Raw genomic sequence first — 19,127 nt, 5'->3', positions numbered from 1 at the left:
ATGCAGCACTGAATGTGTTTGGCAAGTGTGTGCAGTTGACACTTCTTCTTTAGAGGCAGTATTGTAGCATTGCACAAACAAGCCAATTTCCTTCTTAACACTCACCGCCTGTGGAGAACGCTGTAGGTGACGGACAGGTAAAAAGGAGTTCAATGTGCTTATTCTTGTGCTGCCTTGAAAACTGTGAATCAATGAACCTCTTTTAATTGATAGATTTTCCAAGAGGTAAAGAGCAGTGATATTGCTAAAACCTTCCGCAAAGCCATCAACAGGAAAGAAGGAATTTGTGCTCTGGGAGGAACTTCAGAGCTGTCCAGTGAAGGAACACAGCATTCTTACTCAGGTAATAATGGAATGGGTGTGCTTAGGTCAGTAGAGCACTTAGCAGGTACATATTATGTTGCTCTAAAAAGCTTGTTTCTCTAATTAAATATTCTAAGTAGTCTTGATGGCACAATTGGTCTTGGGTCAGATATTTGCCAGAAAGTCATGATAAAAAATTGTAGCTTGTAAGACACATAGTGAAATCTATGTAATGACAGTTCTTGTTGTCATGGAGTTATGCAGTAATATTAATATTTTTAAATATTTTGTAACTTCCCTAAGGGTTGTTGAGCCTGTTCTTTTGTTCTCACTAATTTTGTAGTTGATTGCTAATAGCCACTGTGTTGCTTCCAAATGTCCTAAGAGTATGGCCACATACTCTGATAGCAGAACTATACAGCAATCATAGGTTTGGGAGCCAAATGATTAACAGAGAGTTAATTAACAGTATGAACTGATTTATTGTTACTTAATGTAATTTTAGAGGAAGAAAAATATGCTTTTGTGAACTGGATAAACAAAGCTTTGGAAAACGATCCTGATTGCAGACATGTTATACCCATGAACCCAAATACCGATGACCTGTTCAAAGCAGTTGGTGATGGAATTGTGCTCTGGTAAGATGCGAGTTAGTTTTGTCTCCAGATTTCCAAAGATAACCTCCACAGAATGAATGTATTTGGTTATGTATGCTTGGCTGTTTGATGTCCGGAAAGGAGAGAGGACAATTACCCAGGTTTTGTCTTTTTCATTCAATATCTAAAGCTGTCTGTAAAAGTAAAAATCAGCCATAATGTAAAGACGTCTTTATAAGATAGAACTCTTAGCCTCCTATTTCTCCTCATCACCGAGCAAACAGGACATTGCCACTTTGTCAAACTTAAGTATGTCAGTATCTATTTATTCTGAAATACCTTGGCTTCCAAAGGGAAAAAAAGAGGCTAGCTTTCAGTTCTCATTCTTCAGTTCCCTAATTCTGGAAAAAAAAAAAAACAAAAAACAAAAAAAAAATGCTTTTGTCCCTGTGGCTGCCCCATAGCCAGCAGTATCTTGGCAAAAATGATGTAAGATTATCAACATTGTCCATTTCTGCTCCTGGTCTCAGAGACAGTTTTCCACAGTGATCTAAAATATGCTCCATAAAAATTTTGGGTTTCTTTTTCTTTTCTTTTCTTTTTGGTTGTTCAAGACAGGGTTTCTTTGTATAGCCTTGGCCATCCTGGAACTAGCTCTATAGATCAGGCTGGCCTCACAGAGATCTGCCTGCCTCTGTCCCCTACCTCTGCTGGAATTAAAGGCATGCACCACCATGGTCTGGCCAAATATTGGGTTTCTGTGCAAGACCTCCCCCTCAGTAACCCTGTGGCTGGAATATAGATAGTTAAACCCTTTACATTTCAGTTTACACTGTGAGTTTCATAATATCATATACAATTTGAGCATCCCTAATGCAAAAACTCAAATCTGAAACTTTTGTGTTATTTTTATTTATGTTTTATTAGCCTATGCTGATTATACATGATACTGGGTTTCATTATGAACTTTTCATATACATATAGTATATGTGCAATCAATTTTGATCATATTCCTAAATATTGTCCTTTCCTATCCTATCCCCCTCCCACTCCTACTGATTCCCTTCTGCTTCCCATCTCACCCCCTTCTACTTTCTTATCTTAATTTTTTTTTTTAGTGACCCAGGGAGTTTCATCAGGCTTACATACAGGAGCAAGGGTTAAAGGTTAATTACAGGAATATCGGAAACTTTTCAAGTTCTAATAATGATGCCACAGTGGAACACTCCACAGCTGGCCTCAGGTGACAAATGATAGTCAAAGCATAGGTGCTTCCAAAATACTGCATAAAATTGCCTTCAGTGGCACAGTGTATGCCTAATATGTTCATGGCCTTGGTTTCCAAACTTTGCACTGCATTGGACGTGGTGGCATATGCCTGTAATCCCAGCACTCAGGAGGTTGAGATAGACAGATGTCTGTGAGTTTGAGGCCAGCCTGGTGGACTACATAGTGAGTTCCAGGACAGCCAGGGAAATATAGCAAGGTCCTGTCTCAAAAGAAAAAATGAAAAGAGAAAGAAAGAAGAGAAACAACAAAATAACAAAACAACATTAGCACAACAAAAAAGCAAAATTTATATTCCAGTTGTATATCTGTATGTGTGTATATGCATATGTGTATATGAAATATGAATAAAATGTTTATTCTAACTAGAAGGCCCCAGTATGTCATTATGTATGTAATATGCATTTTGAACACATGTAGTTTCTTGTGGTTGAACATGATGGAAGTCATCTATTACATTTTGTATTATTTTTATTATGTGTGTGCCTACATGGGTTTATGTGTACCAAAAGTGTAAAGATACCTGTGGAGGCCAAAAGAGGGCATAGGGCATAGGATCCCCTGAATCTGCACTTACAGCCAGTTGTGAGCACTTACAGGCAGTTGTGAGCAGTGTGGGTGCTAGGAAGCAAACCTCTGCAAGAGTCCTATCTCTTCAGTTCCAAATCTACTGTATTTTTAAGACTGAATGAGGGGTATTTTATAATAAACTTTAACAATGATGAAGATTTACAAACTGTTGTTGTTTGAGACAGGATCTCCTGTGTCTCAAGCTAGCCTCCAACTTGCTAGGTAGTCTACACATGACCTTGAACTCCTGATTCTTCTGCCTTCCTGCTCCAGTGCTGGGAATCAAAGCTTCTCCATATCCCAATTATGTGGTTCTGGAGAATCAAACCCACGGCCTCATGGATGCTAGTTAAGCACTCTAAAAAGTGAACTACTTCTCTTAACCTTAGAGACTCTAAAAGTAGATCAACTTTTGTTTTTTTGTTTCAGCAAAATGATCAACCTTTCAGTTCCTGATACAATTGATGAGAGAGCAATCAACAAGAAGAAACTTACACCCTTTATCATTCAGGTCTGCCACATTCCCTGTGTCCTCCTCTGTGATACCATGGTTTGAAATAGAGGCCATAGCTTCTGTGTTCTATCTGCTCTACTTTAATCCTCAAGAGCATCTCTTGAGTGGGGAATGATCCTGGATATTTTATACAACAAGCTGGGACTCAGAAAGGCTTGGAGAACTTGCTGAAGTTCACAGAGGCACAGATCCTCATTGAACTTAAAGCCCTATGTTCCTTTTATTATTACCTATTGTGTTAAGATATTGCCGAAATAAACAATATGACATAAGCTATTACTTAGCTCATATGCTGAAGGGGTGGAGCATTTTTCGTTTTCCAGCCAGTGAGTAGTAGATTAGTATAGCAACGTTCCTTGGGGCAGGACTGTCCCTTGAGATGTGCAGGTTGTGTGCCATGTGCTGCTGGACTCACATTTAGGCAATTTTAGAAACGTGACACTAGCCGGGCGGTGGTGGCGCACGCCTTTAATCCCAGCACTTGGGAGGCAGAGGCAGGCGGATCTCTGTGAGTTCGAGACCAGTCTGGTCTACAGAGCTAGTTCCAGGACAGGCTCCAAAACCACAGAGAAACCCTGTCTCGAAAAACCAAAAAAAAAAAGAAACGTGACACTAGTCACATGCATAGATTTACTTTGGTTACTTGACTTTTCTTTAAAATCAGCAGAATTCAAGGCGACCAAAAAATATATATAAGTCCACATTCTGTAGAATTCTACAAAAATAATAGGAACAAGGCAGAGATTTGCCGCTTTGCTTTTTAATGCAGAATTCTGTTTGCTGTGAATGTTGGGGTGGATGGAACTAATACCTTGTATTGATTTCTTAGTGTTATTTTCAGTGAAGGCAAAAGTAGACTGGGTGGGGAAAGAAAGGTCAAGAAGTGTATAATTTGGCTGTCTTGCAGGAAAACTTGAACTTGGCACTGAACTCCGCTTCTGCCATTGGGTGTCACGTTGTGAACATTGGTGCCGAAGATTTGCGGGCGGGGAAACCTCATCTGGTTTTGGGACTGCTCTGGCAGATTATTAAGATTGGCTTGTTCGCTGACATTGAATTAAGCAGGAATGAAGGTAATGGAACCCAGTTGTTATTTTGAAAGATATTTATGAGTGATTTTTTTCCTCTTTCTCTTGCATTTAGCTGAAGTGAGCATATGTTAACTAGAGCAAACACAGAGCTGTTCAGGAAAACAAACTGTACACCTCTGTTCTTTAGCTGTTGCGAACATATGCATGACAGTTCACATTTGATTTTACTATAAAGATGCAACAACGCAGACATTGACACTGGTGTCTACCTCAGTCTCTCTCCACCTAGGGCTTTTTTTCTGTGTGTGGAGGGGGGTCATGGGGTGAGTACATGGGTTTATGGGGAGGAGGACATGTGATTTACAAGTGTGTACGCATATGTGAGTGGAGGCCAGAAGTCAACATAGGGTGCCTTCCTAAAGAACTCTCTACTGTAGTTTTTGAGAGAGTCTTTCACTGAACCTCCATCTTACCAATTTGGCAGCAAGCCCCAGGGATCCTTCTGTCTCCACCTCCCCAACAGTGGGATTACAGATGCACACCACTACCGCCAGTGCCAGCTTTCTCCAGTGTTGCGGAATCCAAACTCTGGTCCTCATACTTGCACAGCAAGCAATCTACCAACAAGTTCCTCTCTCCCGTCCCAGCACAAGGTCTATCACTGAATCTTGAGCTCACCAGTTTGACTAGCCTGCTGGGCATCAAGCCCCAGAGGAGCCCCTGCTTCCATTTCTGCAGTTCTAAGAGTACAGACTTGGGCTGCCATACTTGACTTTTTCATATAGGTGCTAGCAATTGAACTCCGGGCCTCTGTGTGTTTTCACAGGAGCTCTTTGCTGATTGAGCCCATCTCCTCAGGACAGATTCTGGGTGTCTCAAAGTTAGAAATCAGTTGTAGTAGAACTTACATCTATGTTACCACCGAACAAAGCGTCAAAAGACTGGGTGAAACTTAGTATGCTGCTCTCTGCCTGTAATCCCAGCGTTTGGGGCAGGGAGATTATGAGATTGAGGCTGACATGGGTTTGTCTCAAAGTAAAACTCAGAGAGAGAGAAAGCGGGGAGGGGGAAAGAGCATGGCCACTAGCACTTCACATAATGACTGAAGGGTTTACGTCTACAAGCACTGGCGGCTTTGCTTCGAGATGGTGAGACTTTGGAGGAGCTTATGAAATTGTCTCCAGAAGAGCTTCTGCTGAGATGGGCCAACTTTCATCTGGAAAACTCAGGCTGGCAAAAGATCAACAACTTCAGTGCTGACATCAAGGTAACTACACAAAGCACCAGCATTTGGGGAGTTGTAATGACTCAGGAGGTTTTATTCCATTTTAACAAGGCAAAAATTGTACGGTGTCACCAAGCCTTGCTGCCTCTTGTGTTTTGAGAAAGACTCTTGCTATGTAGCACAGGCTGTACTGGGCATCACTGTTGTAGACAAGGCTGGCCTCAAATTTACTTGCAATTCTGTTTCTACTTCTTGAGTGCTGCCATACAGACACATGCCACCATAGCTATATGATTCTTTTCTTGGTTTTGTGTTTGCTGTTTGAAGCAAGGTCTTCTGTAGCCCAGGCTGGCCTCAGATCAGCTATGTAGTTGAGGATGATATGAGTTGCCATACTCAGTTTTGTGAGGGATTCAGAATTAAACCTAGGGTTTCACACATGCCAGGCAAGCCCTCTAGTAACTAAGTCCAGTTTGTTTTTTTTCCAGATATGATTTCACTTTATATTCCTGGTGGGGCTGCAGCTCACTGTGTCAGCCAGGCTGGCTTCAAATTTTGCAATTTTCCTGCATCTTCCTAAAGAATATATACAGGCATATACCAATGTGCATAGTCAGTGGAAATCTCGTTTTTTAATGTTTTTGAAAAGCAAAAAAAAATATTGCATTTGTTGGTCATGTAAGGCCTTAACTTCAGTACCTGGCTCAGTGGGAGAGGTGGAGAAATGAATTTGTTTTGCTATATGTATTCCGATCCTAAAAGGTTAAATGTTATTTTACCAACCATATTTGTACCTCTTTTAAGACTTTCAGTTCTACTTTTAATTAAATATATAATTAACACAGCAGATGTTGTCTCTAGAGGTTGATATTTATTGTGCTTTGTAGTGATATAATGTGTTTATTTTCTCTTTCCCTATGCTTCCGGGATTTCTGCTCTTCTGTTTTATGCTTGTATTATCTGTCAAGCTTCTTGACTTCAGTAATTCAGTGAAGGTACAGAAACATGCACTAGCTTTATTGTGTTGATGACATCAATACATTGGAAAGCTTTAACAAAATCAAATTCAAGACAGATGGACTTTTCTTGGTAAAGATCTCTCAGATAAGAAGACAGAGAAGAATGCTATCTATTTTCACACACACAACACACACACAAGTGATCCAAATGTCCTTGTCACCACAGGACAGTAAGATGCAGTTCCTCTCTGCACACATGATCACACTGATATCTTCAACTGTTTTGTAGGACTCCAAAGCCTATTTCCATCTGCTCAACCAAATTGCACCAAAAGGACAGAAGGAAGGCGAACCACGGATAGATATCAACATGTCAGGTTTCAATGTAAGTACAGGTATTCTTTTAAATTCTACAGTCCTATACTAGTGTTGTCTGTTTCTTGTTTTCTTTGGTTTTGTTGAGACAAGGTCTTGCTATATAGCCCTACCTGGCCTAGAACTTGCTATGTAGAGCAAACTGTCAGGTCCACCTGCCTCTAACTGCTGGGATTAAATGCAAGTGCCACACCCAAATAATTTTGTTCAGAATTTCTATGTACCTTCATATAGTGGTGTTGACACTTTTAAGAATTTTTTAAAGGATGTGGTACATGTGACTCACAAGAGACAAAGTATCCTGATTTATTTAGATCATTTGTGAGTTCCATAATTATGGTGGTAATTGATTTTGTGAATGATGTAACACTTTTTAAGCGAGTATGGAGAAATACATACTCTGGTTTATTCACCATGCATAGGGTTAAAGGCCAGTCTGTTCATTATGGGGAACTATTTGGGGTATCCTGCCCTCTCTGGAAATACAATTACAGGCATGCTCAGAGGTGTGTCTCCTAGGTCACTCTAAGTCATGCTGACAGTCAAGGTGAGCCAGCAAATCCTCCCTATTTGATTTTTCCTACTACATTCTTTTGTGTCTTGCCTGAATAGCCATCTGGGAGTCGCCACTGGCTCTAGAATTTGGGCTAAATTGATCTTCTTAGATCTAAGTTCTTACAAAATATTGCCCATTTCTTTCAATCTGCCCCTACAAACCTCTCTTCCCACCTCCATGCTGCTGTCTTCTACTGCTCCAAATGCCTGTTCCCTTTTTTAGTTATTATTTACTTTTTTGTTGTTGTTCTTCTTGTTGTTGTTGTTTTTCAAAATAGAGTGTCTTTGTGTAACCTTGGCTGTGCTGGAACTTGCTCTATAGACAAAACTGAAATTAAAGTCACAGAGACACTCCTGCCTCTGCCTTTGAAGTGTTGGAATTAAAGGCATGCACCACCACTGCCCAGCCCAAACATCCCTTTCAACTCCAAGGGTGTGCTTGCTTTTTTTTTCAGATATGTTCCTTTAAGTAAAAAGTAAGGGCCTGGAGAGATGGCTCAGCTGTTAAGAGTGTTTGATACTCTTGGTGAGACCATAGTGATCTTCCCAACACCCACTTCAAGTAGCTCACAACAACCTGCATCCAGGAATTCTGCATGCTCAGACATACGGGGGTGGAAGAGATTTTTTTTTTTTTTTTTAAAAAAGATTTTTCTGAAACTATACATATTTAAAATTGAATCTTCAAAGAATTATGGCTGAAAAAATGAGTAACAGCATTTTTCCCCCCTCTGCATTTTGGCATGAGAAATAATCCCAGTGAAGTAAGTGCTTTATTCATTCTTTAGACATGTGTTCTGGCGCCATCTTGGGGAAATTAAAGGTACTACAAAACCTGTGCCTCCTGGTTTTACATTTACAAGTGATTATATAAAAAGTACCATGTGTTAACTGAAAGAAAGGACAATCCATTTCCCAGCCTATGATTATAGGGGCAATTTATATATATTTTCGGATGACCTTTAAAAGATGTCTTCTCTTGCTTAAACAGGAAACAGATGACTTGAAGAGAGCGGAAAGTATGCTTCAACAAGCAGATAAATTGGGTTGCAGACAGTTCGTTACCCCTGCTGATGTTGTCAGTGGAAACCCTAAACTGAACTTAGCTTTTGTAGCTAACCTCTTTAATAAATACCCAGCACTTACTAAGCCTGAAAACCAGGACATTGACTGGACTCTACTAGAAGGTAAGGTAAAAGTTTTCTGTAACTCTAATGTGCAGTCTGTGGCATAAAAACCCAGAGACCTAAGCTAAATTCTGTGATGCCAACCTTGTGAGTTGCTTTGTCCATTTGGCCTTTGTAAGAATCTGCTAAAAGCAAATGCAGTGCTGAGTGAGAACTGGAAACTGCCGGATAGAGATGGTGACAGAAATAAAATTTGCAAATAAAATCATTAGTGTGGCTCAGTGCCAGCACTCTTGTCTAGCACAGCCAAGACTAAAAAAGAAAATAAAAATCCAGGGTACTATCATGAGACTAGTTAGTAAACAAATGTTTCGCTTCAGTTTTTACTGATATATCTTTTTTGGGGGGAGGTAAGGCAGGTTTGAGTTTTATTAACTCCCACATTTATTTATTTGGAGAAAAGAGTCTTTTGTTTGTTTGAGTTTTTTAACTTAGTCATCTATTTTGAGTTAAGCATTCCATGTGTCTCAGGCTGACCTCGAACTCACTATGTCATAAAGAATGGCCCTCAGTTTCTGATTCTCCTGCCTCTAAGTGCTGGGATTACAGGTATCATCTGCAGTTTTAAGAGTGTTACAGTCATGCACCCTAGGCAAGCACTCTACAAACTTAGTTACATTTCCCAGAGCCCCGGAAGTGGTTGTGAGACAGTATCTTATCCTATAGTGGAAACTGGTCTGAAACAAGCTACATAGTCTAAGATTGGCCTTGAACTCCTAGCGATCCTCTTTCTTCAGCCTCATGAAGACTGAGATTATAGACATGAGTCCCGAGTCTAACTAGATCATCTTTTTAAACCCACCAGAAAGATAACGACTACATACTGAATTTAACCTATGTTTTAGTAAGTGTATTTCAGTTATCCATAGTCACAGTGGCACACTATCATGTGGTAATTATTAGATCAAAATAAAGCACATAAAATAAATGAATATATGCACTTGTCCTCTGTGTTTATATAGAAGACATTTAATGACTGAATGCATTTTTGTGGATGTTTTAATAGGAGAAACTCGAGAAGAAAGAACCTTTCGTAACTGGATGAACTCTCTTGGTGTTAATCCTCATGTAAACCATCTCTATGCGTAAGCTACCCTACTGCTGTTATGAAGTTATGAACATCATGAATGGATTTAGCATAAATACTGACAACTCTGAAATTTTTCTGCATGTTCATTTGTAGCAACTATTCATATTGCATATTAATATTTCCTATTAGTGATTTCAATTGTTATTTTCCTAATGCATGAAAATCCAAATTCTTTCTTTGCATGATCATTGACTGTAAGAAATAGAATATATAAATTTCTTGATAGTACCTTAGGGACCAGGTACTTTGGGTTTCTTAAACAGTCTGGAAATAGTTGTAGCCAACTACCCATGATTCCCTAAGGCCTTTAGCTTCCTGGCTATACTGTTTTTGCTGACATGCAATGGTGTGTATCCTAACTGGATTTTCTTTCTTTACTATTTTCCTACCTTCTGCCATTCACTACCTACTAACCCTAGTATTAGTTTTGTTCATTGCATTTACTGATTGAGAAAAGTATGAGTCATGGGTATTGTGACTTTATAGATCTTGTTTGATCTGTGTTACTCCTTACAATTATTGATGAAGTTATGTTTTGAATTGTTAGTGACCTGCAAGATGCCCTGGTCATCTTACAGCTTTACGAACGAATTAAAGTTCCTGTGGACTGGAGTAAAGTTAACAAGCCTCCATACCCAAAGCTGGGAGCCAACATGAAAAAGGTAGCACATCTGGAATTTTCTTCATTTCTTTCTTTTGCTTCAAAACCTCTTGACCATAAGGTGCTTCTTGAGGATAGGAACTGCATCTTGATTTTGAACAGATTCCTGCCATTACACAACACACATGCACACGCATGCACACATCCATATACTGTGCGCATACTCATAGAGGGGTGGGAGACAGAGCTTATGTAGGTTGAACAAATGACAATCTTTAACCATTCCTTTCTTTTTAAACATTTGCAGTTAGAAAACTGCAACTACGCAGTTGAATTAGGGAAGCACCCAGCTAAATTCTCCCTGGTTGGCATTGGAGGACAAGACCTGAATGATGGGAACCCAACTTTAACCTTGGCTTTAGTCTGGCAGCTGATGAGAAGGTATTGTGTACAGTGTTAACCATTGAAGCTTCATAGTAATACGGGTCTATGAATTCACCCTTAGTATGTTTTCACAGATTTAAACTAATCATTTAGTTCATGAAATACATTTCCGAGCTCATTGTACTTAGGCTCTGAAATGAGTTTTCTGTGAATGTATGTTGGATCTTTACTGGGAAATACCTCCTTGTGAGTTAGATAGAACTGTAGTTGTTGCCAATCTTTCAGAGAAGTCTGCTGTGTAGAATTCAGTCTGATGCAGGGTCACTCAAGAAAATTGTCAGATGGGCCGGGCAGTGGTGGCGCATACCTCTAATTCCAGCTCTCAGGAGACAGAGGCAGACAGATCTCTGTAAGTTCAAGGCTAGCCTAGTCTACAGAGTAAGTTCCAGGACAGGCTCCAAAGCTACCCAAAGAGACCCTGTCTCAAAAATCCAAAACAAACAAACAAAAATGTCAGCTGAGGTATGACTCTAGCTCAGTGGTCCAGGATATACTTAGCCTGCATAGAGGCTGTTTTCAGACCACCAAAACAAATAAGTTGTCAGAAGACCAGAATGGTGACTCATATTTGAAATCTCAGCATCTAGGAGTCTGAGGAGGGGGATGGCAAGTTGGAGGCCAGCTTGGGCTACATAGAGAATTGCAGAACATCCTGAACTATAGAGTGAAAAATTGCCCCAAAGGAACAACCCCCTCCCAAAAAACATAAGAATAAATAGGGACATTTATATGTATCCTGTTGAAAATGAAGATCTGGGTCAGCAGGATAGCTCACTGGTTAAAGGCCTTTGATGACCTGAGTTCTGTCCCTGGAACTCACATGGTGAAGGAACAGAACCATCTCCTGCAAATTGTTCTCTGACTGACCTGAGTTATGTCCCTGAAACGTATGTGGTGAAGGAACAGAACCATCTCCTGCAAATGGTTCTCTGACTTCCATAGGTATACTATGGCATACATGTATCCACATGCATATAATAACTATAATTTTTAAGAAATTGAAGAGTCCTTTCTGCCAATGATCCTGTATGGGGCTTCTGCAGGCAACCACAGCCACTGTCGAGTTCTAAGTGCAGCAGGTCCAGATGATGCTGTTTCTCAGCACTCCTTTCTGAGTTCTGGCCCTTACAGTCTTCCCATCCACTTGGAAAATGAACATCTCTTAAAAATAACAGCCAAAGCATTCATTCTGCCTAGGGACCAGCCAAAGCACAGGGTATGAGGCATATTGTGTAAGTGAGTATAGCATGGCTCATACCAGCTCAGATGAAGGTCAGAGATTAACTGTTGAGAATCACCTTTCGCCACCCACTGTAGGATCTGGGAATGAAATTCAGGATGCCAGACACAGGCATCAAGTTGCTTTACCCAATAAGCCATCTTGCCAGCCCCCATGAACTCTTCATGATAAAAGTGTACAGGAGACATTTCTCTGTTGCTTGTGCTTTTCTTCTTCGAATAGATTGACTTTCTTTGCTGATTCCCTTAGATACACCCTTAATGTTCTGGAAGATCTTGGAGAAGGTCAGAAAGCGAATGATGACATCATTGTAAACTGGGTGAACCGAACACTGAGTGAAGCTGGAAAGTCAACTTCCATTCAGAGTTTTAAGGTCAGTATACTGATTTTTATACATTATATTTGCTAGATAATAGCAACTATTTTAAGGATATCTTTGGGTTTGTTTGTAAGAATTATTGTTGAGCTATGCCAAGATTTTTCTTCCCTTGCCCAGGCTTACATCAAGAACACATAATTTGTAAGTAGTGAAATTCTTAGACTTTTTGTTCCCTTTTTTTAATAGGACAAGACGATCAGCTCCAGTTTGGCAGTTGTGGATTTAATTGATGCCATCCAGCCAGGCTGCATTAACTATGACCTTGTTAAGAGCGGGAATCTTACTGAAGATGACAAGCACAATAATGCCAAGTAAGGGTAATTGCTCCATGTCATACAAAAGACACTGGTATTATAGCCAGGGAATCCACTCTAATTTGGGTTCTCTCCCTGGATAGTCATGGCATCTGGAAAAGATCTCTTTACTTTGAATGGCTTTATTGAGATCCCGTTCACAGACATACAATTCACTCATTTAAGTACAGTATCTAATGGTTTTGACCTTGTTCACAGTGTTACATTCATCACCACAATCAATTTTAGAACACTTAACAAATAGTAACAGAACCTTCCTGAGTATTGCTCATCATTGTCACTGCACTCTACTCCCGAGCACGCAGCAAACAACTTATGTTCTAGCTCTGTGTTTGCCTATTCTTGACCATTTCATCTCTTCACTATTTACCATCAATTAGATATCCCTATCACCAACATCTCCCTATTTTACCCCTCCACATAAATACCCAAGCCTCTGTCCTTTAGTGAGACTAGCTTTGTGGAGCCCACACAAGACAAGGAAACCTATATAGCCTCTATATAAATGCAGTTCTATCATTTGCAACAGTGTGGGTGACTATGGAGATGAATGTGAAACACAAAAATACAAATATGGTGTGATCTTATTTCTGTGAGGAGAAATATTATTTTCCATCTATATTGTTATTTTATGTGTGGGGGTGTTTTGCCTACAGGTATGCCTGTGTACCACTTGTGTGCCTGTTGCCTGAATAGGCCACAAGACTGTGCCTTATCCTCTGAAACTGGACTTCCAGATTGTTTTGAGTCATCATGTAGGTACTTGGAATTTAACCTGGGTTCTCTGGAAGAGCAGCCAGTGAGCCATCTCTCTAGCCCATAAAGGAAATACTTTTAAGCTTCGAGTTCAAAAAAAAAAAAAAAGATGAAGAAAACTTTTATTTTACAGGGTTCAAAGGTTTAAAATTAATTTAAGAAAAATGATAAGGGTCACCAAGATGGATCAGCAGGTAAATGCTCTTACTACAATGTCTGATCCCCAGTACCCACATGGTACAAACCAAGAACTGACTCCTACAAGTTGTTCCCTAACTTCCATGCAAACACCATAAGTACGCATCCCATATACACAGGCACACACAAATAAATAAATACAATCTTTAAGATTTAAATGTATAAAAACAAAATTAAGAAACCAGACATTGTGATACAAGCCTAGAAGTCCAACTACTCAGGAGGGTAAGACAAGAAAAGGGCAGATTCTCAGCCAACCTAGGCAAGATAGCAAGACTCAGTCTCAAAATAGGAAAACACACGAGAAAGGATGGGGGTGTAACTGAGTGGTATAGGGCTTGGGATGAATGAATGAGGCACTGGGCTCCATCCTTAGACCCTACCCACCCCATTTTAAGAACCATGTGTGTTGGGTGTAGTGACATATAGCACTAATCTATGCACTCTGCCGTCTGAGGCAGGAAGATGATGATTTCAACAACAACCTGGGCTACACAGTGTGACACTGTCAAGAAACAAATAATCAATAAATAGGCAAAAGGAAATTAACAATGGGTCTGACCTTCAAGATTTTAAACACCTGCTTTAGGGGATTATTGGGACAATTTAATGCAAATATGTATGAACTTCAAACAAGGCAAAGACAACACTTACAAGGATGGCTAACCATACTTTAGAGTGTTTGTCTATATCTTTTAATTTATTTAAACATATTATCCAATTATGCCTCTGTTACTTGCCATGAGTCAAGCACTCTTGCAATATATGTTGAGTTTACCTTCTTCAGTCCCCAGATCAGCAGGGCATACTTGCTATCCCTTACTAGAAGCCTGAATCTTGGAAGTTTCTTACATTATAGCAATATGTAGGTCTTTCCACTATTTCTTCCCTTCTTCACTAAAGACCCAGACTGTGCTCTAGTTTACTAGGGGACCCATGATAACTCTACCAATACATGCTGATAATCAGTTCTCAGCAGTGCTTTGTAGGAGAGCAAAGATGCTACCCTGAAAATCGTGGAAATTATGCACATCATTTCTTTCTTCTTTGAGAAGTATTTATACTGAAAATGTTGTATTTTAATATCTGTAAAGATTCCTGTAGCAGCATATTGGAAATGCTTTCTGAATCATTTGAGATTTGATTCTGCCTGTTCTCTTAGTTGCGCGTGTTAGTCCTTTTATCTTATACTTTGCCTGTCCTTGGCCCAACCATTCTCTATGTAGCATGCAAATCCTCACATCTAGCTCTTGCTTCAATATCTGGAAGTACCTGGTGCATTGACCTTAGCATTTGAGTTTTACTTCAGGCACTTAGTGTTTGGGAAGTAGCATACAAAAGTCCTGAGTTCCATTCCCAGCACCACACTCACCAAAGAAAAGTATCTGTTATCTCATTACATGGAATAGAGAATTTTGTAATTGATTGTGCATTCATCCTGGGTAATTGCACACACACACACACACACACACACACACACACACACACTTCATTTTTATATGACATCAGTGCTTCAAGCTTTTGTTTTTACTCCACATCCACATTTGGAAGAAATGAGTAAATAAAGTCCAAAATAGTAGACAGTAAAAACTTAGTATAGCTTGGAGCTGGAGAGACAGAAGCTCAGCAGTTAAGAGTGCTTGCTGTTCTTAACAGAGAACCTGGGTTCAGTTCCCAGCACCCACATGGTGTGGCTCACAAGACTCTGTAACTTTGCTTTCAGGAGATCTAATGCCCTCTTCTGACCTCTTAAATCACCAGGAACACATGTGGTGCCCGTTCTTGCATGAAGAGAACATACACATACATATAAAATTAAATAAATAAATCTCATGTTTTGATTTAGTATAAGTTCAAAAATCAGTTCCAAACAAAAATAAAACAGAAAACAAATGTGTAATTATTAATAGGTACTTTCTTTTTTCTGAAACACTGTCTCACTGTGTAGTTCTGACTACTTTCAAACTTACAGTGACCCTTGGACCTCAGCCTCTGCCTACAGAGTGCTGGGGTAATAAGCATGTGCCACCATGCCCAGTTCCCTGATTTGTACTTTCAATACAGAAATTTTGTATCCCAGTCGCCAGAGGAAATAGATGGTGTCTTTTGGGCTGGAGACCTGGGTCAGTGATTAAGAACATTGGCTGTTTTTCTAGAGGACCTAGCTTTAGGTCCCAGTACCTAGCAGCTCACAACTTTTGTAACTCCAGTTTCAGGGGATCTAACACCCTCACACAGACATACATGCAGACAAAACACCATAAAAACAAAAATTAAAAAAATCATTTAAGAAGATTCAAAGGTTAAAAAAAATTCAAAGGTATCCTTGACAAAGAAGACTCTTATCTTGATTTTTGTCTCTTCCAAAACTAGGTATGCAGTGTCAATGGCTAGAAGAATCGGAGCCAGAGTATATGCTCTCCCTGAAGACCTTGTGGAAGTAAAACCCAAGATGGTCATGACCGTGTTTGCATGTTTGATGGGCAGGGGGATGAAGAGAGTGTAAAATAACCAATCTGAATAGAGCCAACCTTACTCACAGATGCACGATTAGCCAGTCAGCTATTGCCAGGTGAAGTGCTCATGACTTAAGGAATTTGTGGTCATTTAAAGGACTTTCAGTTTTGATTAACAAGACTAGCTCATCATGACAGCCTTCTGGAAAGACTTTTAGTAACAAGCAATTCCTCTTTCCCTTCGAGCTGGATCTGTCCAGCACACCCAAACATGCTCACAACAGACCGTCTGCTCTCTCCTCCTAGAATGCTGCCCTTGATATTTCCTGTCGCTGTGTATTATCTCTCCGTGTATCTTTTCACTCTTAGGATGTCCATCTCTTGAGGCTTGCTTACATGGGTAGATAGGCCTAGTATTAGCTTGCCATTTTGCTTTCCCAGACCTACCAGTTCTTATTGAAGAACTGTGGTCAGATACTATGTGGAGAGGAAGTGTCCTTTGCTTACTTTGTAGTGCTGAAAATCTGAAGTAACTGGCTGTGCGGAATGTACTAGAAGCTTTTCTCATTTGTGTATTCTTAAAATCAGTATCTTTTTACAGTATTCTTTCTACATGATTATTTTTTGTACATTTAAGAATATTTTGATTACAGTCAACAAGTCTGCTGATTCGCTACGTTTTTAAGGGGCTTCAAGTAAATATGAAACTAAGCATAGACTATAGGTGGAGGAAAATGGACCATAAGGTTATACTTTCCCCTCACACCCAGGCTCAAATCAAATGGAATATTTTGTCTTCAATGAGTCAGTTCGACACTTGCTTCTTTTGTCTGAAAACATAATCACAGAACTGTCTTTCAAGCTAAAATTCTGCTGAACATGACACTTAGGAGGAGGAAGTGAGCTCAGAATTTAGATGATGATTCAATAAGCAAAGAATGCCAAATGAACAATAGATTTTTAAATTCAACACCTATAACAAAGATGTGGTTATGAGAAAGAGAAAGTATGTATGTCGGACTTGATGTTCTCTTGCTTTGTCAAGCTTTTTGCTATAGTTGTCTAGATTATTATGTTATTCTAACTCTGAACGTGATGTAATTTGGTAGCAACTTAGTAGTTCAAATAAAGGCATTTACATAATAATTCAGTCTCTGGGTTTTTTATTTGTTTGGTTTTAAATGTTTGTTTTTATTCCTTTTGTATGTTTGGGGGTAGAGGCCTGTGGCCTGCAGAGGACACTGTTTCCCCTGGATCTAGGGTTACAGGCTATTGTGATCTGCTTGAAGAGGGTGATCACCATGTTGGGCGCCAGATGATGGCGCAAGTCATAAACAATCCCACACCAGTTTGGAATTGTGATTAATAGGGTGGTATTTATTTAAAGGGGAATAAACTTACAGATCACGGTCCCAGACAACAGCCCTCTGCGCACGCAATTAGGAAGAAGTCTAGTCGCCGGAACCGGAGCAGGAAGTAAAGAGAGAGAGGAGGGAAGTAGCCGCTTTTTTTAAAGGGAAAGAGACCACGCCCCAGTGGGCTGGTATCTCGGCGGCTATTGGCTGGAGGAGCGGAAAGACCTCCCGCAACACCTCCCCCTTTTGTTTAAGTAAGAGAGTTCTAAACCTACTATGAAATTATATACAATAAGTACAAATATCCTATTCTAACTAGCTTGGGTCTTATATAATAAATAGCTTGGCTAAGTCATGAGTCGAAAGTAACTACACTTATGTAGTCTTCAACCCCATCGAAGATCTGAGAAGGGAAATAATGTTACCTGAGTAATTAGGAAGTGCAATCAAACAACTTCCAAAACATGCAACAAATCACAGAGACAACTAGCTACCTGGGCAATCACCCAAGGTCACGTTTGCAGCGTTGAAGCAACCAACTTTGGCTAAGGCCTAACATAACTGACACACCATTTTCAAAGGCAAGAAACTTGTCAAAACTATCTTACCCTGTCTTGGCAGGATATGACAGTCCTGTTTTTTCCATTCACAGATACTCTGTATTTCTGTCAGTGATTGATGTATGGGCATTTCTTTACCCAAATGCCAGTTCAGCCAAGAAGAAAGGCTCCAGGTGGAGTGTCTTTGGTGCTCAACATTCTCTCGGGAATAGAGCGGTGTTGCCAGGAGCAATTGTGTCTCACTACCACAAAACTCTGAGTTAGATTAAAGGCCATTTTCTACAGCTCTTTGAAGAGGTTGAAGATTATTTATCTATACTGAGTATAATCTCTATGTATCTAAAGAACCTGATTAGTCTTATCATAAATGACAAACTTAGAATACTATTGATCTATATAATTCTCAATACCTATCTAACTTAAAGACTAAGACAATAAACAACTGTGAAACAAATGAGGACAATGACCTCCAAATATAAACAATGTACAAATATACATTGCAGTATGGTAAATATATATCAATACACAAGCAATATGTAAGTATCTTAATCAGAGGTAGAAATGTACACTGCAATATGGTAAATATATACAATATATATCAATACAATATATGTCAATACATAAAAAATGTTTTTAAACAGAGGTAGAAACATGCATGCATACAATAGTCAATATAATTTCACTTTGTATCAATATATAAGAATCGATACCAATACATTTGTCTCAAAACAATAACTCACAAGTACCAACAAGTACTAATCTATGATCCCTCTTTTTTTTTTTTCCAAATGATCACTGAGCTTATAAAATTCCTTCCCCAACCCTCAACCGTATACCAATTATAATCAACTCCTAAATGATGTCCCTAAACCCAAGGGCAAACTTTACTGGGAGAGGGGACTTCGTCCTCTAGAGTTACTTCCAGCTGTCATGGGGGCGACGTTCTTTCTGGGGGATCCTGTGAAAGTAAAATGATGGTTAAATTTCAAGATCAATGTCTTTTAAAATTGCAAAGAGTCTCTGAGTATTTTGTGCAGGTCTGGCCAGAATGTTGTATAAGATGTGCACCATTTCAGCTAACCAAGTTGGGATCGTCTTGTGCAGCTGGTACCCAAAACAGGTCTTGTAGTAG

At 39.6% G+C, this 19,127-nt stretch overlaps 1 protein-coding gene across 4 annotated transcripts in view; it reads left to right on the top strand.

Annotated features, from left to right (window-relative positions):
* Pls3 (plastin 3) overlaps positions 1-17,217 on the top strand; it is an 89,020-nt gene extending 71,803 nt beyond the window's left edge. For 3 of the 4 annotated variants that reach the window (XM_057760159.1, XM_057760158.1, XM_057760160.1), the window contains exons 4-17: positions 214-343; positions 809-941; positions 3,186-3,267; positions 4,178-4,343; positions 5,426-5,568; positions 6,495-6,521; positions 6,775-6,870; positions 8,407-8,602; positions 9,609-9,687; positions 10,240-10,354; positions 10,601-10,734; positions 12,227-12,350; positions 12,543-12,667; positions 15,998-17,217. In XM_057760159.1, coding sequence (XP_057616142.1) covers positions 214-343; positions 809-941; positions 3,186-3,267; positions 4,178-4,343; positions 5,426-5,568; positions 6,495-6,521; positions 6,775-6,870; positions 8,407-8,602; positions 9,609-9,687; positions 10,240-10,354; positions 10,601-10,734; positions 12,227-12,350; positions 12,543-12,667; positions 15,998-16,130 — 1,683 coding nt within the window. In that variant the 3' untranslated portion in view covers positions 16,131-17,217. The remainder of the gene's footprint in view (positions 1-213; positions 344-808; positions 942-3,185; positions 3,268-4,177; positions 4,344-5,425; positions 5,569-6,494; positions 6,522-6,774; positions 6,871-8,406; positions 8,603-9,608; positions 9,688-10,239; positions 10,355-10,600; positions 10,735-12,226; positions 12,351-12,542; positions 12,668-15,997) is intronic. The other variant, XM_057760161.1, reaches the window with a different exon arrangement.
* Positions 17,218-19,127: the final 1,910 nt, after the last annotated feature.

The sequence above is a fragment of the Chionomys nivalis genome, chromosome X (genome assembly GCF_950005125.1).
Source record: "Chionomys nivalis chromosome X, mChiNiv1.1, whole genome shotgun sequence".
Classification (NCBI taxonomy): Eukaryota; Metazoa; Chordata; class Mammalia; order Rodentia; family Cricetidae; genus Chionomys; species Chionomys nivalis.
The sequence above is the reverse complement of the archived record's forward strand: the minus strand, read 5'-3'. Positions and strand labels throughout refer to the sequence as shown.